The sequence below is a fragment of the Panulirus ornatus genome, chromosome 57 (assembly GCF_036320965.1).
Source record: "Panulirus ornatus isolate Po-2019 chromosome 57, ASM3632096v1, whole genome shotgun sequence".
In the NCBI taxonomy this organism is placed as follows: Eukaryota; Metazoa; Arthropoda; class Malacostraca; order Decapoda; family Palinuridae; genus Panulirus; species Panulirus ornatus.
In genome coordinates this window covers 30,682,464-30,707,249 of record NC_092280.1, presented here as the reverse complement: position 1 = coordinate 30,707,249, position 24,786 = coordinate 30,682,464, and the positions used below count along the sequence as shown (strand labels likewise).

At 41.9% G+C, this 24,786-nt stretch overlaps 1 protein-coding gene across 5 annotated transcripts in view; it reads right to left on the bottom strand.

Annotated features, from left to right (window-relative positions):
• The window catches only part of RIOK1 (RIO kinase 1), a 73,541-nt gene that overhangs the window by 24,625 nt on the left and 24,130 nt on the right, over positions 1 to 24,786 (bottom strand). For all 5 annotated transcript variants that reach the window (XM_071695040.1, XM_071695039.1, XM_071695041.1 and 2 more), the window contains 3 exons: positions 24,294 to 24,480; positions 21,873 to 21,991; positions 16,364 to 16,467 (listed from right to left, as the gene is read on the bottom strand). In XM_071695040.1, the coding sequence (XP_071551141.1) occupies positions 16,364 to 16,467; positions 21,873 to 21,991; positions 24,294 to 24,480 (410 nt within the window). The remainder of the gene's footprint in view (positions 1 to 16,363; positions 16,468 to 21,872; positions 21,992 to 24,293; positions 24,481 to 24,786) is intronic.

The following is a 24,786-nucleotide window of genomic DNA, read 5'->3' as shown; positions in this document are numbered from 1 at the left end:
CTATTCGCCATTTCCCGCGTTAGCAAGGTAGCGTTAAGAACAAAGGACTGGGCCTCTGAGGGAATATCCTCACCTGGCCTCGTTCTCTGTTCCTTCTTTTGGAAAATCAAAAAAAAACGAGAGGGGAGGATTTCCAGCCCCCCGCTCCCTCCCCTTTTAGTCGCCTTCTATGACATGCAGGGAATATGTGGGAAGTATTCTTTCTCCCCTATCCCCAGGGATATATATATATATATATATATATATATATATATATATATATATATATATATATATATATATATATATTTTTTTTTTTTTTTTTTTTTTTTATACTTTGTCGCTGTCTCCCGCGTTTGCGAGGTAGCGCAAGGAAACAGACGAAAGAAATGGCCCAACCCCCCCCCATACACATGTATATACATACGTCCACACACGCAAATATACATACCTACACAGCTTTCCATGGTTTACCCCAGACGCTTCACATGCCTTGATTCAATCCACTGACAGCACGTCAACCCCGGTATACCACATCGCTCCAATTCACTCTATTCCTTGCCTTCCTTTCACCCTCCTGCATGTTCAGGCCCCGATCACACAAAATCTTTTTCACTCCATCCTCCCACCTCCAATTTGGTCTCCCTCTTCTCCTTGCTCCCTCCACCTCCGACACATATTTTCTCTTGGTCAATCTTTCCTCACTCATCCTCTCCATGTGTCCAAACCACTTCAAAACACCCTCTTCTGCTCTCTCAACTACGCTCTTTTTATTTCCACACATCTCTCTTACCCTTACGTTACTCACTCGATCAAACCACCTCACACCACACATTGTCCTCAAACATCTCATTTCCAGCACATCCATCCTCCTGCGCACAACTCTATCCATAGCCCACGCCTCGCAACCATACAACATTGTTGGAACCACTATTCCTTCAAACATACCCATTTTTGCTTTCCGAGATAATGTTCTCGACTTCCACACATTCTTCAAGGCCCCCAGAATTTTCGCCCCCTCCCCCACCCTATGATCCACTTCCGCTTCCATGGTTCCATCCGCTGCCAGATCCACTCCCAGATATCTAAAACACTTCACTTCCTCCAGTTTTTCTCCATTCAAACTCACCTCCCAATTGACTTGACCCTCAACCCTACTGTACCTAATAACCTTGCTCTTATTCACATTTACTCTTAAATTTCTTCTTCCACACACTTTACCAAACTCAGTCACCAGCTTCTGCAGTTTCTCACATGAATCAGCCACCAGCGCTGTATCATCAGCGAACAACAACTGACTCACTTCCCATATATATATATATATATATATATATATATGTAGAGATGCTCTGTGGAAGGTATTAAGAATATATGGTGTGGGAGGCAAGTTGTTAGAAGCAGTGAAAAGATTTTATCGAGGATGTAAGGCATGTGTACGTGTAGGAAGAGAGGAAAGTGATTGGTTCTCAGTGAATGTAGGTTTGCGGCAGGGGTGTGTGATGTCTCCATGGTTGTTTAATTTGTTTATGGATGGGGTGGTTAGGGAGGTGAATGCAAGAGTTTTGAAAAGAGGGGCAAGTATGAAGTCTGTTGGGGATGAGAGAGCTTGGGAAGTGAGTCAGTTGTTGTTCGCTGATGATACAGCGCTGGTGGCTGATTCATGTGAGAAACTGCAGAAGCTGGTGACGGAGTTTGGTAAAGTGTGTGAAAGAAGAAAGTTAAGAGTAAATGTGAATAAGAGCAAGGTTATTAGGTACAGTAGGGTTGAGGGTCAAGTCAATTGGGAGGTGAGTTTGAATGGAGAAAAACTGGAGGAAGTGAAGTGTTTTAGATATCTGGGAGTGGATCTGGCAGCGGATGGAACCATGGAAGTGGAAGTGGATCATAGGGTGGGGGAGGGGGCGAAAATTCTGTGAGCCTTGAAGAATGTGTGGAAGTCGAGAACATTATCTCGGAAAGCAAAAATGGGTATGTTTGAAGGAATAGTGGTTCCAACAATGTTGTATGGTTGCGAGGCGTGGGCTATGGATAGAGTTGTGCGCAGGAGGATAGATGTGCTGGAAATGAGATGTTTGAGGACAATGTGTGGTGTGAGGTGGTTTGATCGAGTAAGTAACGTAAGGGTAAGAGAGATGTGTGGAAATAAAAAGAGCGTGGTTGAGAGAGCAGAAGAGGGTGTTTTGAAATGGTTCGGGCACATGGAGAGAATGAGTGAGGAAAGATTGACCAAGAGAATATATGTGTCGGAGGTGGAGGGAACGAGGAGAAGAGGGAGACCAAATTGGAGGTGGAAAGATGGAGTGAAAAAGATTTTGTGTGATCGTTGCCTGAATATGCAGGAGGGTGAAAGGAGGGCAAGGAATAGAGTGAATTGGAGCGATGTGGTATACCGGGGTTGACGTGCTGTCAGTGGATTGAATCAAGGCATGTGAAGCATCTGGGGTAAACCATGGAAAGCTGTGTAGGTATGTGTATTTGCGTGTGTGGACGTATGTATATACATGTGTATGGGGGTGGGTTGGGCCATTTCTTTCGTCTGTTTCCTTGCGCTACCTCGCAAACGCGGGAGACAGCGACAAAGCAAAAAAAAAAAATATATATATATATATATATATATATATCCCTGGGGATAGGGGAGAAAGAATACTTCCCACGTTTTCCCTGCGTGTCGTAGAAGGCGACTAAAAGGGAAGGGAGCGGGGGGCTGGAAATCCTCCCCTCTTGTTTTTTTTTTTTTTTCCAAAAGAAGGAACAGAGGAGAGGTCCAGGTGAGGATATTCCCTCAAAGGCCCAGTCCTCTGTTCTTAACGCTACCTCGCTATTGCGGGAAATAGCGAATAGTATGAAAAAAAAAAAAAAAAAATATATATATATATATATATATATATATATATATATATATATATATATATATATATATATATATAAATTTTAGGGAGAATAAAAAGATGTTCTGGAAGGAGGTAAATAAAGTGCGTAAGACAAGGGAGCAAATGGGAACTTCAGTGAAGGGCGCAAATGGGGAGGTGATAACAAGTAGCGGTGATGTGAGAAGGAGATGGAGTGAGTATTTTGAAGGTCTGTTGAATGTGTTTGATGATAGAGTGGCAGATATAGGGTGTTTTGGTCGAGGTGGTGTGCAAAGTGAGAGGGTTAGGGAAAATGATTTGGTAAACAGAGAAGAGGTAGTGAAAGCTTTGCGGAAGATGAAAGCCGGCAAGGCAGCAGGTTTGGATGGTATTGCAGTGGAATTTATTAAAAAAGGGGGTGACTGTATTGTTGACTGGTTGGTAAGGTTATTTAATGTATGTATGACTCATGGTGAGGTGCCTGAGGACTGGCGGAATGCGTGCATAGTGCCATTGTACAAAGGCAAAGGGGATAAGAGTGAGTGCTCAAATTACAGAGGTATAAGTTTGTTGAGTATTCCTGGTAAATTATATGGGAGGGTATTGATTGAGAGGGTGAAGGCATGTACAGAGCATCAGATTGGGGAAGAGCAGTGTGGTTTCAGAAGTGGTAGAGGATGTGTGGATCAGGTGTTTGCTTTGAAGAATGTATGTGAGAAATACTTAGAAAAGCAAATGGATTTGTATGTAGCATTTATGGATCTGGAGAAGGCATATGATAGAGTTGATAGAGATGCTCTGTGGAAGGTATTAAGAATATATGGTGTGGGAGGAAAGTTGTTAGAAGCAGTGAAAAGTTTTTATCGAGGATGTAAGGCATGTGTATGTGTAGGAAGAGAGGAAAGTGATTGGTTCTCAGTGAATGTAGGTTTGCGGCAGGGGTGTGTGATGTCTCCATGGTTGTTTAATTTGTTTATGGATGGGGTTGTTAGGGAGGTAAATGCAAGAGTTTTGGAAAGAGGGGCAAGTATGAAGTCTGTTGGGGATGAGAGAGCTTGGGAAGTGAGTCAGTTGTTGTTCGCTGATAATACAGCGCTGGTGGCTGATTCATGTGAGAAACTGCAGAAGCTGGTGACTGAGTTTGGTAAAGTGTGTGGAAGAAGAAAGTTAAGAGTAAATGTGAATAAGAGCAAGGTTATTAGGTACAGTAGGGTTGAGGGTCAAGTCAATTGGGAGGTGAGTTTGAATGGAGAAAAACTGGAGGAAGTGAAGTGTTTTAGATATCTGGGAGTGGATTTGGCAGCGGATGGAACCATGGAAGCGGAAGTGGATCATAGGGTGGGGGAGGGGGCGAAAATTCTGGGGGCCTTGAAGAATGTGTGGAAGTCGATAACATTATCTCGGAAAGCAAAAATGGGTATGTATGAAGGAATAGTGGTTCCAACAATGTTGTATGGTTGCGAGGCGTGGGCTATGGATAGAGTTGTGCGCAGGAGGATGGATGTGCTGGAAATGAGATGTTTGAGGACAATGTGTGGTGTGAGGTGGTTTGATCGAGTGAGTAACGTAAGGGTAAGAGAGATGTGTGGAAATAAAAAGAGCGTGGTTGAGAGAGCAGAAGAGGGTGTTTTGAAAATGGTTCGGGCACATTGAGAGAATGAGTGAGGAAAGATTGACCAAGAGGATATATGTGTCGGAGGTGGAGGGAACAAGGAGAAGAGGGAGACCAAATTGGAGGCGGAAAGATGGAGTGAAAAAGATTTTGTGTGATCGTATAGCCCTGAATTTGCAAGGAGGGGAAAGGAGGGCAAGGAATAGAGTGAATTGGAGCGATGTGGTATACCGGGGTTGACGTGCTGTCAGTGGATTGAATCAAGGCATGTGAAGCGTCTGAGGTAAACCATGGAAAGCTGTGTAGGGAACAGAGATATTTAGCGTGTGTGGGACGTATGTATAAACATGTGTAATGGGGGTTGGTTAGGTCCAATTCATTCGTCTGTTTCCTTGCGCTACCTCGCAAACGCGGGAGACAGCGACAAAGCAAAAAAAAAAAATATATATATATATATATATATATATATCCCTGGGGAAGGGGAGAAAGAATACTTCCCACGTTTTCCCTGCGTGTCGTAGAAGGCGACTAAAAGGGAAGGGAGCGGGGGGGCTGGAAATCCTCCCTCTGGTTTTTTTTTTTTTTTCCAAAAGAAGGAACAGAGGAGAGGTCCAGGTGAGGATATTCCTCAAAGGCCCAGTCCTCTGTTCTTAACGCTACCTCGCTATTGCGGGAAATAGCGAATAGTATGAAAAAAAAAAAAAAAAATATATATATATATATATATATATATATATATATAATATAATATATATATATATATATTATATTATATAAATTTTAGGGAGAATAAAAAGATGTTCTGGAAGGAGGTAAATAAAGTGCGTAAGACAAGGGAGCAAATGGGAACTTCAGTGAAGGGCGCAAATGGGAGGTGATAACAAGTAGCGGTGATGTTGAGAGGAGATGGTGTGAGTATTTTGAAGGTCTGTTGAATGTGTTTGATGATAGAGTGGCAGATATAGGGTGTTTTGGTCGAGGTGGTGTACGAAGTGAGAGGGTTAGGGAGAATGATTTGGTAAACAGAGAAGAGGTAGTGAAAGCTTCGTGAATGATGAAAGCCAGCAAGGCAGCAGGTTTGGATGGTATTGCAGTGGAATTTTAATTTTTTTTTTTTATTAAAAAAGGGGGTGACTGTATTGTTGACTGGTTGGTAAGGTTATTTAATGTATGTATGACTCATGGTGAGGTGCCTGAGGACTGGCGGAATGGTTGCATAGTGCCATGGTACAAAGGCAAAGGGGATAAGAGTGAGTGCTCAAATTACAGAGGTATAAGTTTGTTGAGTATTCCTGGTAAATTATATGGGAGGGTATTGGATTGAGAGGTGAAGGCATGTACAGAGCACCAGACTGGGGAGGAGCAGTGTGGTTTCAGAAGTGGTAGGGGATGTGTGGATCAGGTGTTTGCTTTGAAGAATGTATGTGAGAAATACTTAGAAAAGCAGATGGATTTGTATGTAGCATTTATGGATCTGGAGAGGGCATATGATAGAGTTGATAGAGATGCTCTGTGGAAGGTATTAAGAATATATGGTGTGGGAGGCAAGTTGTTAGAAGCAGTGAAAAGTTTTTATCGAGGATGTAAGGCATGTGTATGTGTAGGAAGAGAGGAAAGTGATTGGTTCTCAGTGAATGTAGGTTTGCGGCAGGGGTGTGTGATGTCTCCATGGTTGTTTAATTTGTTTATGGATGGGGTTGTTAGGGAGGTAAATGCAAGAGTTTTGGAAAAGAGGGCAAGTATGAAGTCTGTTGGGGATGAGAGAGCTTGGGAAGTGAGTCAGTTGTTGTTCGCTGATAATACAGCGCTGGTGCTGATTCATGTGAGAAACTGCAGAAGCTGGTGACTGAGTTTGGTAAAGTGTGTGGAAGAAGAAAGTTAAGAGTAAATGTGAATAAGAGCAAGGTTATTAGGTACAGTAGGGTTTGAGGGTCAAGTCAATTGGGAGGTGAGTTTGAATGGAGAAAAACTGGAGGAAGTGAAGTGTTTTAGATATCTGGGAGTGGATTTGGCAGCGGATGGAACCATGGAAGTGGAAGTGGATCATAGGGTGGGGGAGGGGGCGAAAATTCTGGGGCCTTGAAGAATGTGTGGAAGTCGAGAACATTATCTCGGAAAGCAAAAATGGGTATGTTTGAAGAATAGTGGTTCCAACAATGTTGTATGGTTGCGAGGCGTGGGCTATGGATAGAGTTGTGCGCAGGAGGATGGATGTGCTGGAAATGAGATGTTTGAGGACAATGTGTGGTGTGAGGTGGTTTGATCGAGTAAGTAACGTAAGGGTAAGAGAGATTGTGGAAATAAAAAGAGCGTGGTTGAGAGAGCAGAAGAGGGTGTTTTGAAAATGGTTCGGGCACATGGAGAGAATGAGTGAGGAAAGATTGACCAAGAGGCTATATGTGTCGGAGGTGGAGGGAACAAGGAGAAGAGGGAGACCAAATTGGAGGTGGAAAGATGGAGTGAAAAAGATTTTGTGTGATGGGGCATCGCTGTCTTCTGACTTGCAGGAGGGTTGAAAGGAGGGCAAGGAATAGAGTGAATTGGAGCGATGTGGTATACCGGGGTTGACGTGCTGTCAGTGGATTGAATCAAGGCATGTGAAGCGTCTGAGGTAAACCATGGAAAGCTGTGTACGTATGTATATTTGTGTGTGTGGACCGTATGTATTCTGTGTATGGGAGGGGGTTGGGCCATTTCTTTCGTCTGTTTCCTTGCGCTACCTCGCAAACGCGGGAGGACAGCGACAAAGTATAATAAAAAAAATATATATATACATACATATATACTTTATTTTTTGTTTAATTTGTTTATGGATGGGGTTGTTAGGGAGGTGACTGCAAGAGTTTTGGAAAAGAGGGCAAGTATGAAGTCTGTTGGGGATGAGAGAGCTTGGGAAGTGAGTCAGTTGTTGTTCGCTGATGATACAGCGCTGGTGGCTGATTCATGTGAGAAACTGAAACTGCAGAAGCTGGTGACTGAGTTTGGTAAAGTGTGTGAAAGAAGAAAGTTAAGAGTAAATGTGAATAAGAGCAAGATTATTAGGTACAGTAGGGTTGAGGGTCAAGTCAATTGGGAGGTAAAGTTTGAATGGAGAAAAAACTGGAGGAAGTAAAGTGTTTTAGATATCTGGGAGTGGATCTGGCAGCGGATGGAACCATGGAAGTGGAAGTGGATCATAGGGTGGGGGAGGGGGCGAAAATCCTGGGAGCATTGAAGAATGTGTGGAAGTCGAGAACATATCTCGGAAAGCAAAAATGGGTATGTTTGAAGGAATAGTGGTTCCAACAATGTTGTATGGTTGCGAGGCGTGGGCTATGGATAGAGTTGTGCGCAGGAGGATGGATGTGCTGGAAAAGAGATGTTTGAGGACAATGTGTGGTGTGAGGTGGTTTGATCGAGTAAGTAACGTAAGGGTAAGAGAGATGTGTGGAAATAAAAAGAGCGTGGTTGAGAGAGCAGAAGAGGGTGTTTTGAAATGGTTCGGGCACATGGAGAGAATGAGTGAGGAAAGATTGACCAAGAGAATATATGTGTCGAGGTGGAGGGAACGAGGAGAAGAGGGAGACAAATTGGAGGTGGAAAGATGGAGTGAAAAAGATTTTGTGTGATTCGTTGCCTGAATATGCAGGAGGGTGAAAGGAGGGCAAGGAATAGAGTGAATTGGAGCGATGTGGTATACCGGGGTTGACGTGCTGTCAGTGGATTGAATCAAGGCATGTGAAGCATCTGGGGTAAACCATGAAAGCAGTGTAGGTATGTGTATTTGCGTGTGTGGACGTATGTATATACATGTGTATGGGGTGGGTTGGGCCATTTCTTTCGTCTGTTTCCTTGCGCTACCTCGCAAACGCGGGAGACAGCGACAAAGCAAAAAAAAAAAATATATATATATATATATATATATATATATCCCTGGGGATAGGGAGAAAGAATACTTCCCACGTTTTCCCTGCGTGTCGTAGAAGGCGACTAAAAGGGAAGGGAGCGGGGGGGCTGGAAATCCTCCCTCTTGTTTTTTTTTTTTTTTTCCAAAAGAAGGAACAGAGGAGAGGTCCAGGTGAGGATATTCCCTCAAAGGCCCAGTCCTCTGTTCTTAACGCTACCTCGCTATTGCGGGAAATAGCGAATAGTATGAAAAAAAAAAAAAAAAAAATATATATATATATATATATATATATATATTATATAATATATATATATATATATATATATATATATAAATTTTAGGGAGAATAAAAAGATGTTCTGGAAGGAGGTAAATAAAGTGCGTAAGACAAGGGAGCAAATGGGAACTTCAGTGAAGGGCGCAAATGGGAGGTGATAAACAAGTAGCCGGTGAATGGGAGAGGAGATGGATGTGGTATTTTGAAGGTCTGTTGAATGTGTTTGATGATAGAGTGGCAGATATAGGGTGTTTTGGTCGAGGTGGTGTACGAAGTGAGAGGGTTAGGGAGAATGATTTGGTAAACAGAGAAGAGGTAGTGAAAGCTTCGTGAATGATGAAAGCCAGCAAGGCAGCAGGTTTGGATGGTATTGCAGTGGAATTTATTAAAAAAGGGGGTGACTGTATTGTTGACTGGTTGGTAAGGTTATTTAATGTATGTATGACTCATGGTGAGGTGCCTGAGGACTGGCTGATTGCCGTGCAAGTGCCATTGTACAAAGGCAAAGGGGATAAGAGTGAGTGCTCAAATTACAGAGGTATAAGTTTGTTGAGTATTCCTGGAAATTATATGGTAGGGTATTGATCGAGAGGGTCAAGGCATGTACAGAGCACCAGACTGGGGAGGAGCAGTGTGGTTTCAGAAGTGGTAGGGGATGTGTGGATCAGGTGTTTGCTTTGAAGAATGTATGTGAGAAATACTTAGAAAAGCAGATGGATTTGTATGTAGCATTTATGGATCTGGAGAGGGCATATGATAGAGTTGATAGAGATGCTCTGTGGAAGGTATTAAGAATATATGGTGTGGGAGGCAAGTTGTTAGAAGCAGTGAAAAGATTTTATCGAGGATGTAAGGCATGTGTACGTGTAGGAAGAGAGGAAAGTGATTGGTTCTCAGTGAATGTAGGTTTGCGGCAGGGGTGTGTGATGTCTCCATGGTTGTTTAATTTGTTTATGGATGGGGTGGTTAGGGAGGTGAATGCAAGAGTTTTGAAAAGAGGGGCAAGTATGAAGTCTGTTGGGGATGAGAGAGCTTGGGAAGTGAGTCAGTTGTTGTTCGCTGATGATACAGCGCTGGTGGCTGATTCATGTGAGAAACTGCAGAAGCTGGTGACGGAGTTTGGTAAAGTGTGTGAAAGAAGAAAGTTAAGAGTAAATGTGAATAAGAGCAAGGTTATTAGGTACAGTAGGGTTGAGGGTCAAGTCAATTGGGAGGTGAGTTTGAATGGAGAAAAACTGGAGGAAGTGAAGTGTTTTAGATATCTGGGAGTGGATCTGGCAGCGGATGGAACCATGGAAGTGGAAGTGGATCATAGGGTGGGGGAGGGGGCGAAAATTCTGTGAGCCTTGAAGAATGTGTGGAAGTCGAGAACATTATCTCGGAAAGCAAAAATGGGTATGTTTGAAGGAATAGTGGTTCCAACAATGTTGTATGGTTGCGAGGCGTGGGCTATGGATAGAGTTGTGCGCAGGAGGATAGATGTGCTGGAAATGAGATGTTTGAGGACAATGTGTGGTGTGAGGTGGTTTGATCGAGTAAGTAACGTAAGGGTAAGAGAGATGTGTGGAAATAAAAAGAGCGTGGTTGAGAGAGCAGAAGAGGGTGTTTTGAAATGGTTCGGGCACATGGAGAGAATGAGTGAGGAAAGATTGACCAAGAGAATATATGTGTCGGAGGTGGAGGGAACGAGGAGAAGAGGGAGACCAAATTGGAGGTGGAAAGATGGAGTGAAAAAGATTTTGTGTGATCGTTGCCTGAATATGCAGGAGGGTGAAAGGAGGGCAAGGAATAGAGTGAATTGGAGCGATGTGGTATACCGGGGTTGACGTGCTGTCAGTGGATTGAATCAAGGCATGTGAAGCATCTGGGGTAAACCATGGAAAGCTGTGTAGGTATGTGTATTTGCGTGTGTGGACGTATGTATATACATGTGTATGGGGGTGGGTTGGGCCATTTCTTTCGTCTGTTTCCTTGCGCTACCTCGCAAACGCGGGAGACAGCGACAAAGCAAAAAAAAATATATATATATATATATATATATATATATATCCCTGGGGATAGGGGAGAAAGAATACTTCCCACGTTTTCCCTGCGTGTCGTAGAAGGCGACTAAAAGGGAAGGGAGCGGGGGGCTGGAAATCCTCCCCTCTTGTTTTTTTTTTTTTTTCCAAAAGAAGGAACAGAGGAGAGGTCCAGGTGAGGATATTCCCTCAAAGGCCCAGTCCTCTGTTCTTAACGCTACCTCGCTATTGCGGGAAATAGCGAATAGTATGAAAAAAAAAAAAAAAAAAAATATATATATATATATATATATATATATATATATATATATATATATATATATATATATATATAAATTTTAGGGAGAATAAAAAGATGTTCTGGAAGGAGGTAAATAAAGTGCGTAAGACAAGGGAGCAAATGGGAACTTCAGTGAAGGGCGCAAATGGGGAGGTGATAACAAGTAGCGGTGATGTGAGAAGGAGATGGAGTGAGTATTTTGAAGGTCTGTTGAATGTGTTTGATGATAGAGTGGCAGATATAGGGTGTTTTGGTCGAGGTGGTGTGCAAAGTGAGAGGGTTAGGGAAAATGATTTGGTAAACAGAGAAGAGGTAGTGAAAGCTTTGCGGAAGATGAAAGCCGGCAAGGCAGCAGGTTTGGATGGTATTGCAGTGGAATTTATTAAAAAAGGGGGTGACTGTATTGTTGACTGGTTGGTAAGGTTATTTAATGTATGTATGACTCATGGTGAGGTGCCTGAGGACTGGCGGAATGCGTGCATAGTGCCATTGTACAAAGGCAAAGGGGATAAGAGTGAGTGCTCAAATTACAGAGGTATAAGTTTGTTGAGTATTCCTGGTAAATTATATGGGAGGGTATTGATTGAGAGGGTGAAGGCATGTACAGAGCATCAGATTGGGGAAGAGCAGTGTGGTTTCAGAAGTGGTAGAGGATGTGTGGATCAGGTGTTTGCTTTGAAGAATGTATGTGAGAAATACTTAGAAAAGCAAATGGATTTGTATGTAGCATTTATGGATCTGGAGAAGGCATATGATAGAGTTGATAGAGATGCTCTGTGGAAGGTATTAAGAATATATGGTGTGGGAGGAAAGTTGTTAGAAGCAGTGAAAAGTTTTTATCGAGGATGTAAGGCATGTGTATGTGTAGGAAGAGAGGAAAGTGATTGGTTCTCAGTGAATGTAGGTTTGCGGCAGGGGTGTGTGATGTCTCCATGGTTGTTTAATTTGTTTATGGATGGGGTTGTTAGGGAGGTAAATGCAAGAGTTTTGGAAAGAGGGGCAAGTATGAAGTCTGTTGGGGATGAGAGAGCTTGGGAAGTGAGTCAGTTGTTGTTCGCTGATAATACAGCGCTGGTGGCTGATTCATGTGAGAAACTGCAGAAGCTGGTGACTGAGTTTGGTAAAGTGTGTGGAAGAAGAAAGTTAAGAGTAAATGTGAATAAGAGCAAGGTTATTAGGTACAGTAGGGTTGAGGGTCAAGTCAATTGGGAGGTGAGTTTGAATGGAGAAAAACTGGAGGAAGTGAAGTGTTTTAGATATCTGGGAGTGGATTTGGCAGCGGATGGAACCATGGAAGCGGAAGTGGATCATAGGGTGGGGGAGGGGGCGAAAATTCTGGGGGCCTTGAAGAATGTGTGGAAGTCGAGAACATTATCTCGGAAAGCAAAAATGGGTATGTATGAAGGAATAGTGGTTCCAACAATGTTGTATGGTTGCGAGGCGTGGGCTATGGATAGAGTTGTGCGCAGGAGGATGGATGTGCTGGAAATGAGATGTTTGAGGACAATGTGTGGTGTGAGGTGGTTTGATCGAGTGAGTAACGTAAGGGTAAGAGAGATGTGTGGAAATAAAAAGAGCGTGGTTGAGAGAGCAGAAGAGGGTGTTTTGAAGTGGTTTGGGCACATGGAGAGGATGAGTGAGGAAAGATTGACCAAGAGGCTATATGTGTCGGAGGTGGAGGGAACAAGGAGAAGAGGGAGACCAAATTGGAGGTGGAAAGATGGAGTGAAAAAGATTTTGTGTGATCGGGGCCTGAACATGCAGGAGGGTGAAAGGAGGGCAAGGAATAGAGTGAATTGGAGCGATGTGGTATACCGGGGTTGACGTGCTGTCAGTGGATTGAATCAAGGCATGTGAAGCGTCTGGGGTAAGCCATGGAAAGCTGTGTACGTATGTATATTTGTGTGTGTGGACGTATGTATATACATGTGTATGGGGGGGGTTGGGCCATTTCTTCCGTCTGTTTCCTTGCGCTACCTCGCAAACGCGGGAGACAGCGACAAAGTATAATAAAAAAAATATATATATACATACATATATACTTTATTTTTGTTTAATTTGTTTATGGATGGGGTTGTTAGGGAGGTGACTGCAAGAGTTTTGGAAAGAGGGGCAAGTATGAAGTCTGTTGTGGATGAGAGAGCTTGGGAAGTGAGTCAGTTGTTGTTCGCTGATGATACAGCGCTGGTGGCTGATTCATGTGAGAAACTGAAACTGCAGAAGCTGGTGACTGAGTTTGGTAAAGTGTGTGAAAGAAGAAAGTTAAGAGTAAATGTGAATAAGAGCAAGATTATTAGGTACAGTAGGGTTGAGGGTCAGGTCAATTGGGAGGTAAGTTTGAATGGAGAAAAACTGGAGGAAGTAAAGTGTTTTAGATATCTGGGAGTGGATCTGGCAGCGGATGGAACCATGGAAGCAGAAGTGAATCATAGGGTGGGGGAGGGGGCGAAAATCCTGGGAGCATTGAAGAATGTGTGGAAGTCGAGAACATTATCTCGGAAAGCAAAAATGGGTATGTTTGAAGGAATAGTGGTTCCAACAATGTTGTATGGTTACGAGGCGTGGGCTATGGATAGAGTTGTGCGCAGGAGGGTGGATGTGCTGGAAAAGAGATGTTTGAGGACAATGTGTGGTGTGAGGTGGTTTGATCGAGTAAGTAATGTGAGGGTAAGAGAGATGTGTGGAAATAAAAAGAGCGTGGTTGAGAGAACAGAAGAGGGTGTTTTGAAATGGTTTGGGCACATGGAGAGAATGAGTGAGGAAAGATTGACCAAGAGGATATATGTGTCGGAGGTGGAGGGAACGAGGAGAAGTGGGAGACCTAATTGGAGGTGGAAAGATGGAGTGAAAAAGATTTTGAGTGATCGGGGTCTGAACATGCAGGAGGGTGTAAGGCGGGCAAGGAATAGAGTGAATTGGATCAATGTGGTATACCGGGGTTGACGTGCTGTCAGTGGATTGAATCAGGGCATGTGAAGCGTCTGAGGTAAACCATGGAAAGTTGTGTGGGGCCTGGATGTGGAAAGGGAGCTGTGGTTTTGGGCATTATTGCATGACAGCTGGAGACTGAGTGTGAACGAATGGGGCCTTTGTTATCTTTTCCTAGCGTTACCTCGCACACATGAGGGGGGAGGGGGATGGTATTCCATGTGTGGCGAGGTGGCGATGGGAATGAATAAAGGCAGGCAGTGTGAATTGTGTGCATGGGTATATATGTATGTGTCTGTGTGTGTATATATATGTGTGTACATTGAGATGTATGGGTGTGTATGTTTGCGTGTGTGGATGTGTGTGTATATACATGTGTATGGGGGTGGGTTGGGCCATTTCTTTCTTCTGTTTCCTTGCGCTACCTCGCAAATGCGGGAGACAGCGACAAAGCAAAATAAAATAAATAAATACTTTATTTTCATTATACTTTGACGCTGTCTCCTGCAGATATAGGGTGTTTTGGTCGAGGTGGTGTACGAAGTGAGAGGGTTAGGGAGAATGATTTGGTAAACAGAGAAGAGGTAGTGAAAGCTTCGTGAATGATGAAAGCCAGCAAGGCAGCAGGTTTGGATGGTATTGCAGTGGAATTTATCAAAAAAGGGGGTGACTGTGTTGTTGACTGGTTGGTGAGGACATTCAATGTATGTATGGTTCATGGTGAAGTGCCTGAGGATTGGCGGAATGTATGTATAGTGCCACTTTACAAAGGTTAAGGGGATAAAGGTGAGTGTTCAAATTACAGAGATATAAGTTTGTTGAGTATTCCTGGGAAATTATATGGTAGGGTATTGATCAAGAGGGTCAAGGCATGTACAGAGCACCAGACTGGGGAGGAGCAGTGTGGTTTCAGAAGTGGTAGGGGATGTGTGGATCAGGTGTTTGCTTTGAAGAATGTATGTGAGAAATACTTAGAAAAGCAGATGGATTTGTATGTAGCATTTATGGATCTGGAGAGGGCATATGATAGAGTTGATAGAGATGCTCTGTGGAAGGTATTAAGAGTATGTGGAGTGGGACGTAAGTTGCTAGAAGCAACCCTCCTGTGTACAACCCTATCTATACCCCATGCCTTGCAACCATATAAAATTGTTGGAACTACTATTCCTTCAAACAAACCCATTTTTGCTCTCTCAGACAACACTCTCGCTTTCTACACATTCTTGATCACTCCCAGAACCTTCACTCCCAACCCCCCACCCTGTGACTCACTTCCGTTTCCATGGTTCCATTCAATGCTAAATCCACTCCCACATATCTAAAACACTTCACTTCCTCCAATTTTTCTCCATTCAGACTTACATTCCTATATTTTCATAAAAAAAATACTGCAGTTGTTTGTTAAGTCAGAGATATCCATTTTATTTCTTTAATTAGGAAAGTACTATGGCTTACTAAGGACACTACTGGACACCATTGTGCTGTAGCACTCTGGTTGTGAAACACTCAGCTAATACATTAGCAAGCTTAGGGGCACATACTAGTACAACACATGGAAGAATATCATCCCTTGTCTATCAAGGGAGGAGTACTCTTCATATCAAACAATAAAAGAATGTAGGAAGAGTAATAGGTAGAGTCTATAGTAAATCTAGAGGAGAATGTTAGAGCTGACCAAAGTAGAAGGAAAGGTTTTTTTTTTTTTTTTTTTGCTTTGTTGCTGTCTCCCACGTTTGCGAGGTAGCGCAAGGAAACAAACGAAAGAAACGGCCCAACCCACCCCCATACACATGTATATACATACGTCCACACACGCAAATATACATACCTACACAGCTTTCCATGGTTTACCCCAGACGCTTCACATGCCCTGATTCAATCCACTGACAGCACGTCAACCCCGGTATACCACATCAATCCAATTCACTCTATTCCTTGCCCTCCTTTCACCCTCCTGCATGTTCAGGCCCCGATCACACAAAATAATAAATAAACCTAAAAAGTGTGGCTTTCTCAGTTGGTGGAAGAGCTACAATGTTATCAGGAAAGAAAAGAGAGGAAACTGATTCACTAATGTAATATAAATTCTTGCCTATGGATAAAAAATATTTCAATGAAAGAAAAGAAAAGCACCATACTTTCTTCTGAGAAGTGTTTATCTTCACACATTATCCATTAGCAACAATATCCACAGGAATTAACAGCTATATGAGAATCAGATGATGAAGTGTTCCCTATGCATAATACACAGGGTCTCTGGCCTATACAGAGTCAAAACAAGAGTGATCACATCAATGAAAAGATGGAGAAAGAGTATTAAATAAAAAAAAGATGTTTGTCTCCTTATCTAAAGCATTCAACTTTGTTATGTTATCCCTCAATGAGAAACATCAAAAGAGAAAAAGAACCGAAACATAAGTCAAAAGTTTCAAAAATTTTAAGAAAGTTGTGCTGGTTCATATCCTAAATAACTAACCTGCAATAGAAATTTCTTTTATTGATTTTATGAGCCATGAACAAACATAACAAACCTGTTATGTTAGTGCAGTCCTTGCGTAAGAAGTCCAACGAACGTGGGTGATCTGGGGTCACAGACTGAGACACATCAATGATGAATGGTCGACCCTGATGGTAGCTGACAAAATAAAAGTTATGATAATTTTGATGTATACATATTCGTTTATATCAAATTGCTTTTCTTTATTCTTTGTGAATAATGACTTCATCTGCCACATCTAATCTCTACCCACTACATAAAAAGTTTCAAATCCAAAGACTATCATCCACAGCCAAGCCCCACAGACTACGCTGCAGTTTACCAAGACCACTTCATATGCCTGGTTCAGCCCTCTCAGAGCACATTCCCATCCACATATCACATCATCTGTACACAAGCCTTACACCCTTGAAAAAAATTCTCACTGGTTCTAGCAGCTTAGCAGCTTACCTCTCACTCTGTATATTCTGAAGACCTTCCACAAAGCATCTTTGTCAACCCTATCATATACCTTCTATATGCAGTTTCCTGTGGGGCAGGGTGGCACCGGAATGGATAAAGGCGACCAAATATGGATATGTACATGTGTATGTATGTTTAAGTAGGTGAATGTATATGTATGTATATGTACATGTATGTGTGTATATGTGTATGTTGAGTGGTAGGGTCTTTCTTCGTCGTTTTCTAGTGCTACCTCACTAATGCAGGAAATGGCGATCAAGTATAATAATCATAATAGGAAGAAAAATATATACACCCCCAATATATATTCGCCATTTCCCACATTAGTTAAGTACCATCAAGAACAGATGACTAAGTCTTAGAGGGAAAAATCCTTACTTAGCCCACTTACCTGTCCCTTCATTTGGAAAAGTAAAACATGTGGGGAAGATTTCCAGCCCCCTGCTCCTACCCCTCTTAGTCGCCTTCTACAACATACAGGGAATACATGTGCAGTATTCTTTCTCCCCGATCCGCTTGGATAACACATACATTTTTTCTAACATATTCGCCATTTCCCACATCAGTGAGGTAGTGCCAAAAACAGATGACTGAGCCTCAGATGGGAAAAATCCTCACTTGACCCTCATTTCTATTCCTTATTTTGGAAAAGTAAAATTGAAGAAGAGGATTTCCAGCCCCCTGCTGCCACCCCTTTTACATGCAGGGCATATGTGTGAAGTATCTTTCTCCTCTGTCTCCAGGGATAATATATATATATATATATATATTCTTTCTTTCAAACTATTCGCCATTTCCCGCATTAGCGAGGTAGCGTTAAGAACAGAGGACTGGGCCTTTGAGGGAATACCCTCACCTGGCCCAATTCTCTGTTCCTTCTTTTGGAACAAAAAAAAAAAAAAAAACGAGAGGGGAGGATTTCCAGCCCCCCCGCTCCCTCCCCTTTTAGTCGCCTTCTACGACACACAGGGAATACGTGGGAAGTATTCTTAATCCCCTATCCCCAGGGATAATCTGAGGTTTTATCTCTATGTATTTACTTGATAGTAAAGTTCAAAGCAATCTGACCTGTCAGTTTTCCGTTTGACCTCAAAACTTGCCATACTGTTTTCCTCTTCTATAGATATCATTTTAGTTTCTGCTCCCTAAAATGAGTTGCTTGTTTTCCCCATCATTAACTTAAATGTGTAACACTGGACAACCAACACTGTTCCATGATCACAGTGTGGCTGTAGGCAATTCAAAGATAAGTCATTGTGATGTCTATTTTTCCCTGAATCACTCAGCTTTGGAATTCTTTCCCATCTAATATCTTTCAGAGTTGGTAAGATTTGCTCCTTCTTAAAAAGCAAGTTTTCCACTTCCTCCAAAACCGAAATTAGTTTTTCCTTTCTTCTTACTTCTAAAGCTCTAGCTTTTTTTTTTTTTTTCTTTTGCTTCATTGAAAGCCTCACATGGCTCTTCTGGCCATGAACTGAGCCTAAAATACATAAAAACATGAAAGAACAATGATTGTGAATCAGAAAAGCTGGAGTTAATCATTCCTTCCACAAGACCTTGCATCTATGTTTATGCTTATATCAATTTTTACATCCATTTCTTGAAGAGTGAGAGGGCATAACGATAATACTCATTTCTTAGGACCTCATACTAATATCATAGGTTTTGCTACAAATATTTGCAACAAATCCATCTTTAAAACATGGAGCAAACCTAACTGTTGTTTCCAACATCTTTGAATATAAACAAATTCAATATTCTGATAATCAGTCTGAACATCCTCTTTTAAAATAAAAGAACTAGCCTTCAGTAGTCGTAAACACAGAAAGTAGAGATATAATCAACAAGGAAAACACCTACAATTTATATACATTATGCCTAAATAATGAATATGTTTGTGTCATGTACAAACAGTATGCAAGTTCAATACTGTATGAAATACCCTGTACAGCAGGAGTAAATATTACTCTTTGTGCTTACACTACATATTGTGATTAAGAATATAGGCAGAAAGCACTGTAATACATGAGCAAGTGATATATATATATATATATATATATATATATATATATATATATATATATATATATATATATATATATATATATATATTTATCCCTGGGGATAGGGGAGAAAGAATACTTCCCACATATTCCCTGCATGTCATAAAAGGCGACTAAAAGGGGAAGGAGTGGAAGGGTGGAAATCCTCCCCTCCAGTTTCTACTTTTCCAAAAGGAACAGAGAAAGACAATTGAGGATTTTCCCTCTTATGATAAGTCCTCTGTTCTTAACACTAACTTGCTGATGCGGAAAATGGCAAATAATTATGAATATATATATATATATTTCTACGACATGGATTGATGCAAGGCATGTGAAGCGGCTGGGGTAAACCATGGAAAGTTTTGTGGGGCCTGGATGTGGAAAGGTAGCTGTGGTTTTGGTACATTATACATGACAGCTAGAGACTGAGTGTGAACGAATGTGGCTTTTTTTTTTTTTTTTTGCGCTGGATTGGAGATGGGGTAAGGGGGTGCTGATTCGTGTGTGGCGGGGTGGCGACGAGAACGGATGAAGGCAGCAAGTATGGATATGTACATGTGTACATATGTATATGTCTGTGTATGTATACGTTGGAATGTATATGTATCTATATGTGTGTGTGGGCGTTCATGTATATACATCTGTATGTGGTTGGGTTGGGCCATTCCTCGTCTGTTTCCTTGCGCTACCTCGCTTACGCGGGAGACGGCGGTTAAGTGTAACAACATATATATATTTATCTATTTATTTATTTTGCTTTGTCGCTGTCTCCCGCGTTTGCGAGGTAGCGCAAGGAAACAGACGAAAGAAATGGCCCAACCCACCCCCATACACATGTATATACATACACGTCCATACATCTATATACACACACAGATACATACATATATACACATGCACACAAGTCACACTGTCTGCCTTTATTCATTCCCATCGCCAGCCTGACTCTCATCCCAAGCCTCGTTCTCCTCTACTACATGACTCTCGTCCCAATCCTCCCTCTCCTGTCCTGCCTGACTATCGTCCCAAGCCTCTCTCTCCTTTCCTGCCTGACTCTCATGCCAAGCCTTCGCCACACATGAAATAACATCCCCCTCCCCCCTCATGTGTGCGAGGTAGCGCTAGGAAAAGACAACAAAGGCCCCATTCGTTCACACTCAGTCTCTAGCTGTCATGTAATAATGCCCGAAACCACAGCTCCCTTTCCACATCCAGGCCCCACACAACTTTCCATGGTTTACCCCAGACGCTTCACATGCCCTGATTCAATCCACTGACAGCACGTCGACCCCGGTATACCACATCGATCCAATTCACTCTATTCCTTGCCCTTCTTTCACCCTCCTGCATGTTCAGGCAACGATCACTCAAAATCTTTTTCACTCCATCTTTCCACCTCCACTTTGGTCTCCCACTTCTCCTCGTTCCCTCCACCTCCGACACATATATCCTCTTGGTCAATCTTTCCTCGCTCATTCTCTCCATGTGCCCAAACCATTTCAAAACACCCTCTTCTGCTCTCTCAACCATGCTCTTTTTATTTCCACACATCTCTCTTACCCTTACATTACTTACTCGATCAAACCACCTCACACCACATACTTTCCTCAAACATGTCATTTCCAGCACATCCACCCTCCTGCGCACAACTCTATCCATAGCCCATGCCTCACAACCATACAACATTGTTGGAACCACTATTCCTTCAAACATACCCATTTTTGCTTTCCGAGATAATGTTCTCGACTTCCACACATTCTTCAAGGCTCCCAGGATTTTCGCCCCCTCCCCCACCCTATGATTCACTTCGCTTCCATGGTTCCATCCGCTGCCAGATCCACTCCCAGATATCTAAAACACTTTACTTCCTCCAGTTTTTCTCCATTCAAACTTACCTCCCAATTGACTTGACCCTCAACCCTACTGTACCTAATAACCTTGCTCTTATTCACATTTACTCTTAACTTTCTTCTTTCACACACTTTACCAAACTCAGTCACCAGCTTCTGCAGTTTCAGTTTCTCACATGAATCAGCCACCAGCGCTGTATCATCAGCAAACAACAACTGACTCACTTCCCAAGCTCTCTCATCCCCAACAGACTGCATAGTTGCCCCCCTTTCCAAAACTCTTGCAGTCACCTCCCTAATAACCCCATCCATAAACAAATTAAACAACCATGGAGACATCACACACCCCTGCCGCAAACCTACATTCACTGAGAACCAATCACTTTCCTCTCTTCCTACACGTAAACATGCCTTACATCCTCAATAAAAAAACTTTTCACTGCTTCTAACAACTTGCCTCCCACACCATATATTCTTAGTACCTTCCACAAAGCATCTCTATCAAATGCCTTCTCCAGATCCATAAATGCTACATACGAGTCCATTTGCTTTTCTAAGTATTTCTCACATACATATATATTTATTATTCTTATCTTTTATTTTGCTTTGTCTCTGTCTCCCGCGTCTCCAATATATATATATATATATATATATATATATATATATATATATATATATATTGGAAAGGATCACAATTTTGCACATGATCAAGATATTCCTATGAGTCCACAATGAAAATGAAACACGATAAGTTCCCAAGTGCACTTTCGTGTAATAATCACATCATCAGGGGAGACACAAGAGAGAAATATGAGTCGACTGATATACATCGAAGAGACAAAGCTAGGATGCCAATTGGTAAACATGCGATTGTCCAAGACATACGAGCGTTCATAAACTTACCATTTTACAAATTTTATCAACAATACAGTTATCTAATTTGTATAGACCATCACTAATATTAAGATTATAATTCTTTGTGTATTTGCTTTTCATAAGTAATATTGATTCCAAAGGAAACAGCATTGCCACTCCCTGCATCAGCAAGGTAGCTCCAAGAAAATAAAGAAATTAAAAAATGTTAATGAGATGGTACTGATTAGGGCCTCAGCTGACATGAAAAAAAAATACTATGTATCAGGAAACTTTTACTCCACACATCTGTAAGCAAGCAGTGAAAACTTACAGGAGATTGTATTCACTGAGATCAGCATGGACAAGACGGCAATCGCGATACATAATCCACATTTGGACAATTAGGTCGTAGTAAAGCTCTCGTGCCTTGGAATCTGAAGTTTCTGCATCCTGTCGGACAAAACAAAAAATCTATCATCTGAGAGCTGTAAAGGCTTCCTTAACTAAAAAACATCACAAGCAATTACTAGTGAACATAAAGTATGAACTCGACCACTTTATCACTTGATGGGAACTAGATGATCTGAGCATAAATCAAAATTATTTATTTCTACAAATTCATGTTTCTTTTACAACTGATTGCACTTCCCACTTTAGCGAGGCAGCATACAAAAATCTATCTACAACACAAAAAACACTCGGTTTAACACGTAAGGGGATATTTAACCTGTTTTCTAAGGAAGGTCATCCCTGAGAATGCCTGAAAGAGCCACTAGGGCTAGGTTTGAATTGCATAAAAAATGGCCAAACTCTACCTACGTCCTAAGAAAAGTGCAAAAATACATCCTTCTCGCCATTCACTTCCTCAACCTGTTAAAAGTACATAAAGCACACAAAACTTTTACTTTAATCCTCAACTTGTTATAATTATGTAAAGCACATCAACTCCCACTTTATTAAGTCCAATGACCCAAATGTCAGATGACAGTGGAAACAAACTTTCAAATATGGCTACCTTCTCAATCCAAAGAAAAGACCTATTCATCGTTAGCAATCTTCTCTATATGAAAAAGACAACATTCCTTAAAACACTTGTATGAAATGAAGAAGGTAAAAAAAATAAGTGAGGAGTCAGGAAAAAATATACATACTCGCCTTTCTCACCTTAGCATGATGACATCACGAGCTGAGCTCACAGATAAATTCTTGCCCTCCTTATGTTCCTACATTTTTTTTTTTTTTTTTTTTTTTTTTATACTTTGTCGCTGTCTCCCGCGTTTGCGAGGTAGCGCAAGGAAACAGACGAAAGAAATGGCCCAACCCCCCCCCCCATACACATGTACATACACACGTCCACACACGCAAATATACATACCTACACAGCTTTCCATGGTTTACCCCAGACGCTTCACATGCCTTGCTTCAATCCACTGACAGCACGTCAACCCCTGTATACCACATGACTCCAATTCACTCTATTTCTTGCCCTCCTTTCACCCTCCTGCATGTTCAGGCCCCGATCACACAAAATCCCTTTCACTCCATCTTTCCACCTCCAATTTGGTCTCCCTCTTCTCCTCGTTCCCTCCACCTCCGACACATATATCCTCTTGGTCAATCTCTCCTCACTCATTCTCTCCATGTGCCCAAACCATTTCAAAACACCCTCTTCTGCTCTCTCAACCACGCTCTTTTTATTTCCACACATCTCTCTTACCCTTACGTTAATTACTCGATCAAACCACCTCACACCACACATTGTCCTCAAACATCTCATTTCCAGCACATCCATCCTCCTGCGCACATCTCTATCCATAGCCCACGCCTCGCAACCATACAGCATTGTTGGAACCACTATTCCCTCAAACATACCCATTTTTGCTTTCCGAGATAATGTTCTCGACTTCCACACATTTTTCAAGGCTCCCAAAATTTTCGCCCCCTCCCCCACCCTATGATCCACTTCCGCTTCCATGGTTCCATCCGCTGACAGATCCACTCCCAGATATCTAAAACACTTCACTTCCTCCAGTTTTTCTCCATTCAAACTCACCTCCCAATTGACTTGACCCTCACCCCTACTGTACCTAATAACCTTGCTCTTATTCACATTTACTCTCAACTTTCTTCTTCCACACACTTTACCAAACTCAGTCACCAGCTTCTGCAGTTTCTCACATGAATCAGCCACCAGCGCTGTATCATCAGCGAACAACAACTGACTCACTTCCCAAGCTCTCTCATCCCCAACAGACTTCATACTTGCCCCTCTTTCCAGGACTCTTGCATTTACCTCCTTTACAACCCCATCCATAAACAAATTAAACAACCATGGAGACATCACACACCCCTGCCGCAAACCTACATTCACTACATTCCTACATTTAGAAACTAATAATATGGTAGAAGAGCTCATGCCCCTCTTACTCACCTTGTACAACATATAAGATACATGGATAGCAAAATTTGTATTATAAAGCAAGAGCATGGATGATGCAGAAATAGGTGTGCCAAGAGAGAAAGAAGTATATGAGTATGATTCTTCTCCAATGCAGCAGGAACATAAGAATCAGGTCCAAAAGAAAAAGAGAATTAACTCCTATCAAAAGAAGTGACATGTTAATCATACTAAAAAAATGAAATCCCCATCATTCAAAAAAAGATAAACAAAAGGCAGAGGATTCTTTATATATTAAGAACCTGAATGTAGTAGATACATTATCCTCACACAGTCACTAAATGTAATAACTACCTTAAGTCTTGGTGATGGCATCGAGTTTGTACCAAGAAATTCCATAATGAGGACATGTGAGCGTAGAACCACAGGCCTCGGAACTGGTAAGTCACAGTTGTACATACGAAATAGATTGCTCATCTCCTTCTCTGCCCATGCGCGTACCATTTTTCGAGGATTGTGTTTCCCATATCCGTGACGAAATCTAAACACAAAAAATTATTAGAGATTACACGTGTAATATTACATGGCTACTATCCATCCAGACATCCTCCACCATTCCTGAAATCACTTTGTTTCTCCCTAGTTGATGTTCTTTGCATACCACCATCCTTTCAATCACCACTACCTCATTCAACTTACCAGGTACACCTAACATACTTATACCTCTGTAATTCAATGGTCACTTTTGTCTCCCTTACTTTTATACAATGGAACTACGCAAACATTCCACTAACCCTCAGGTACTTCACAATAAGCTATACACTCCTAAAAATCCTAACTAAATAAT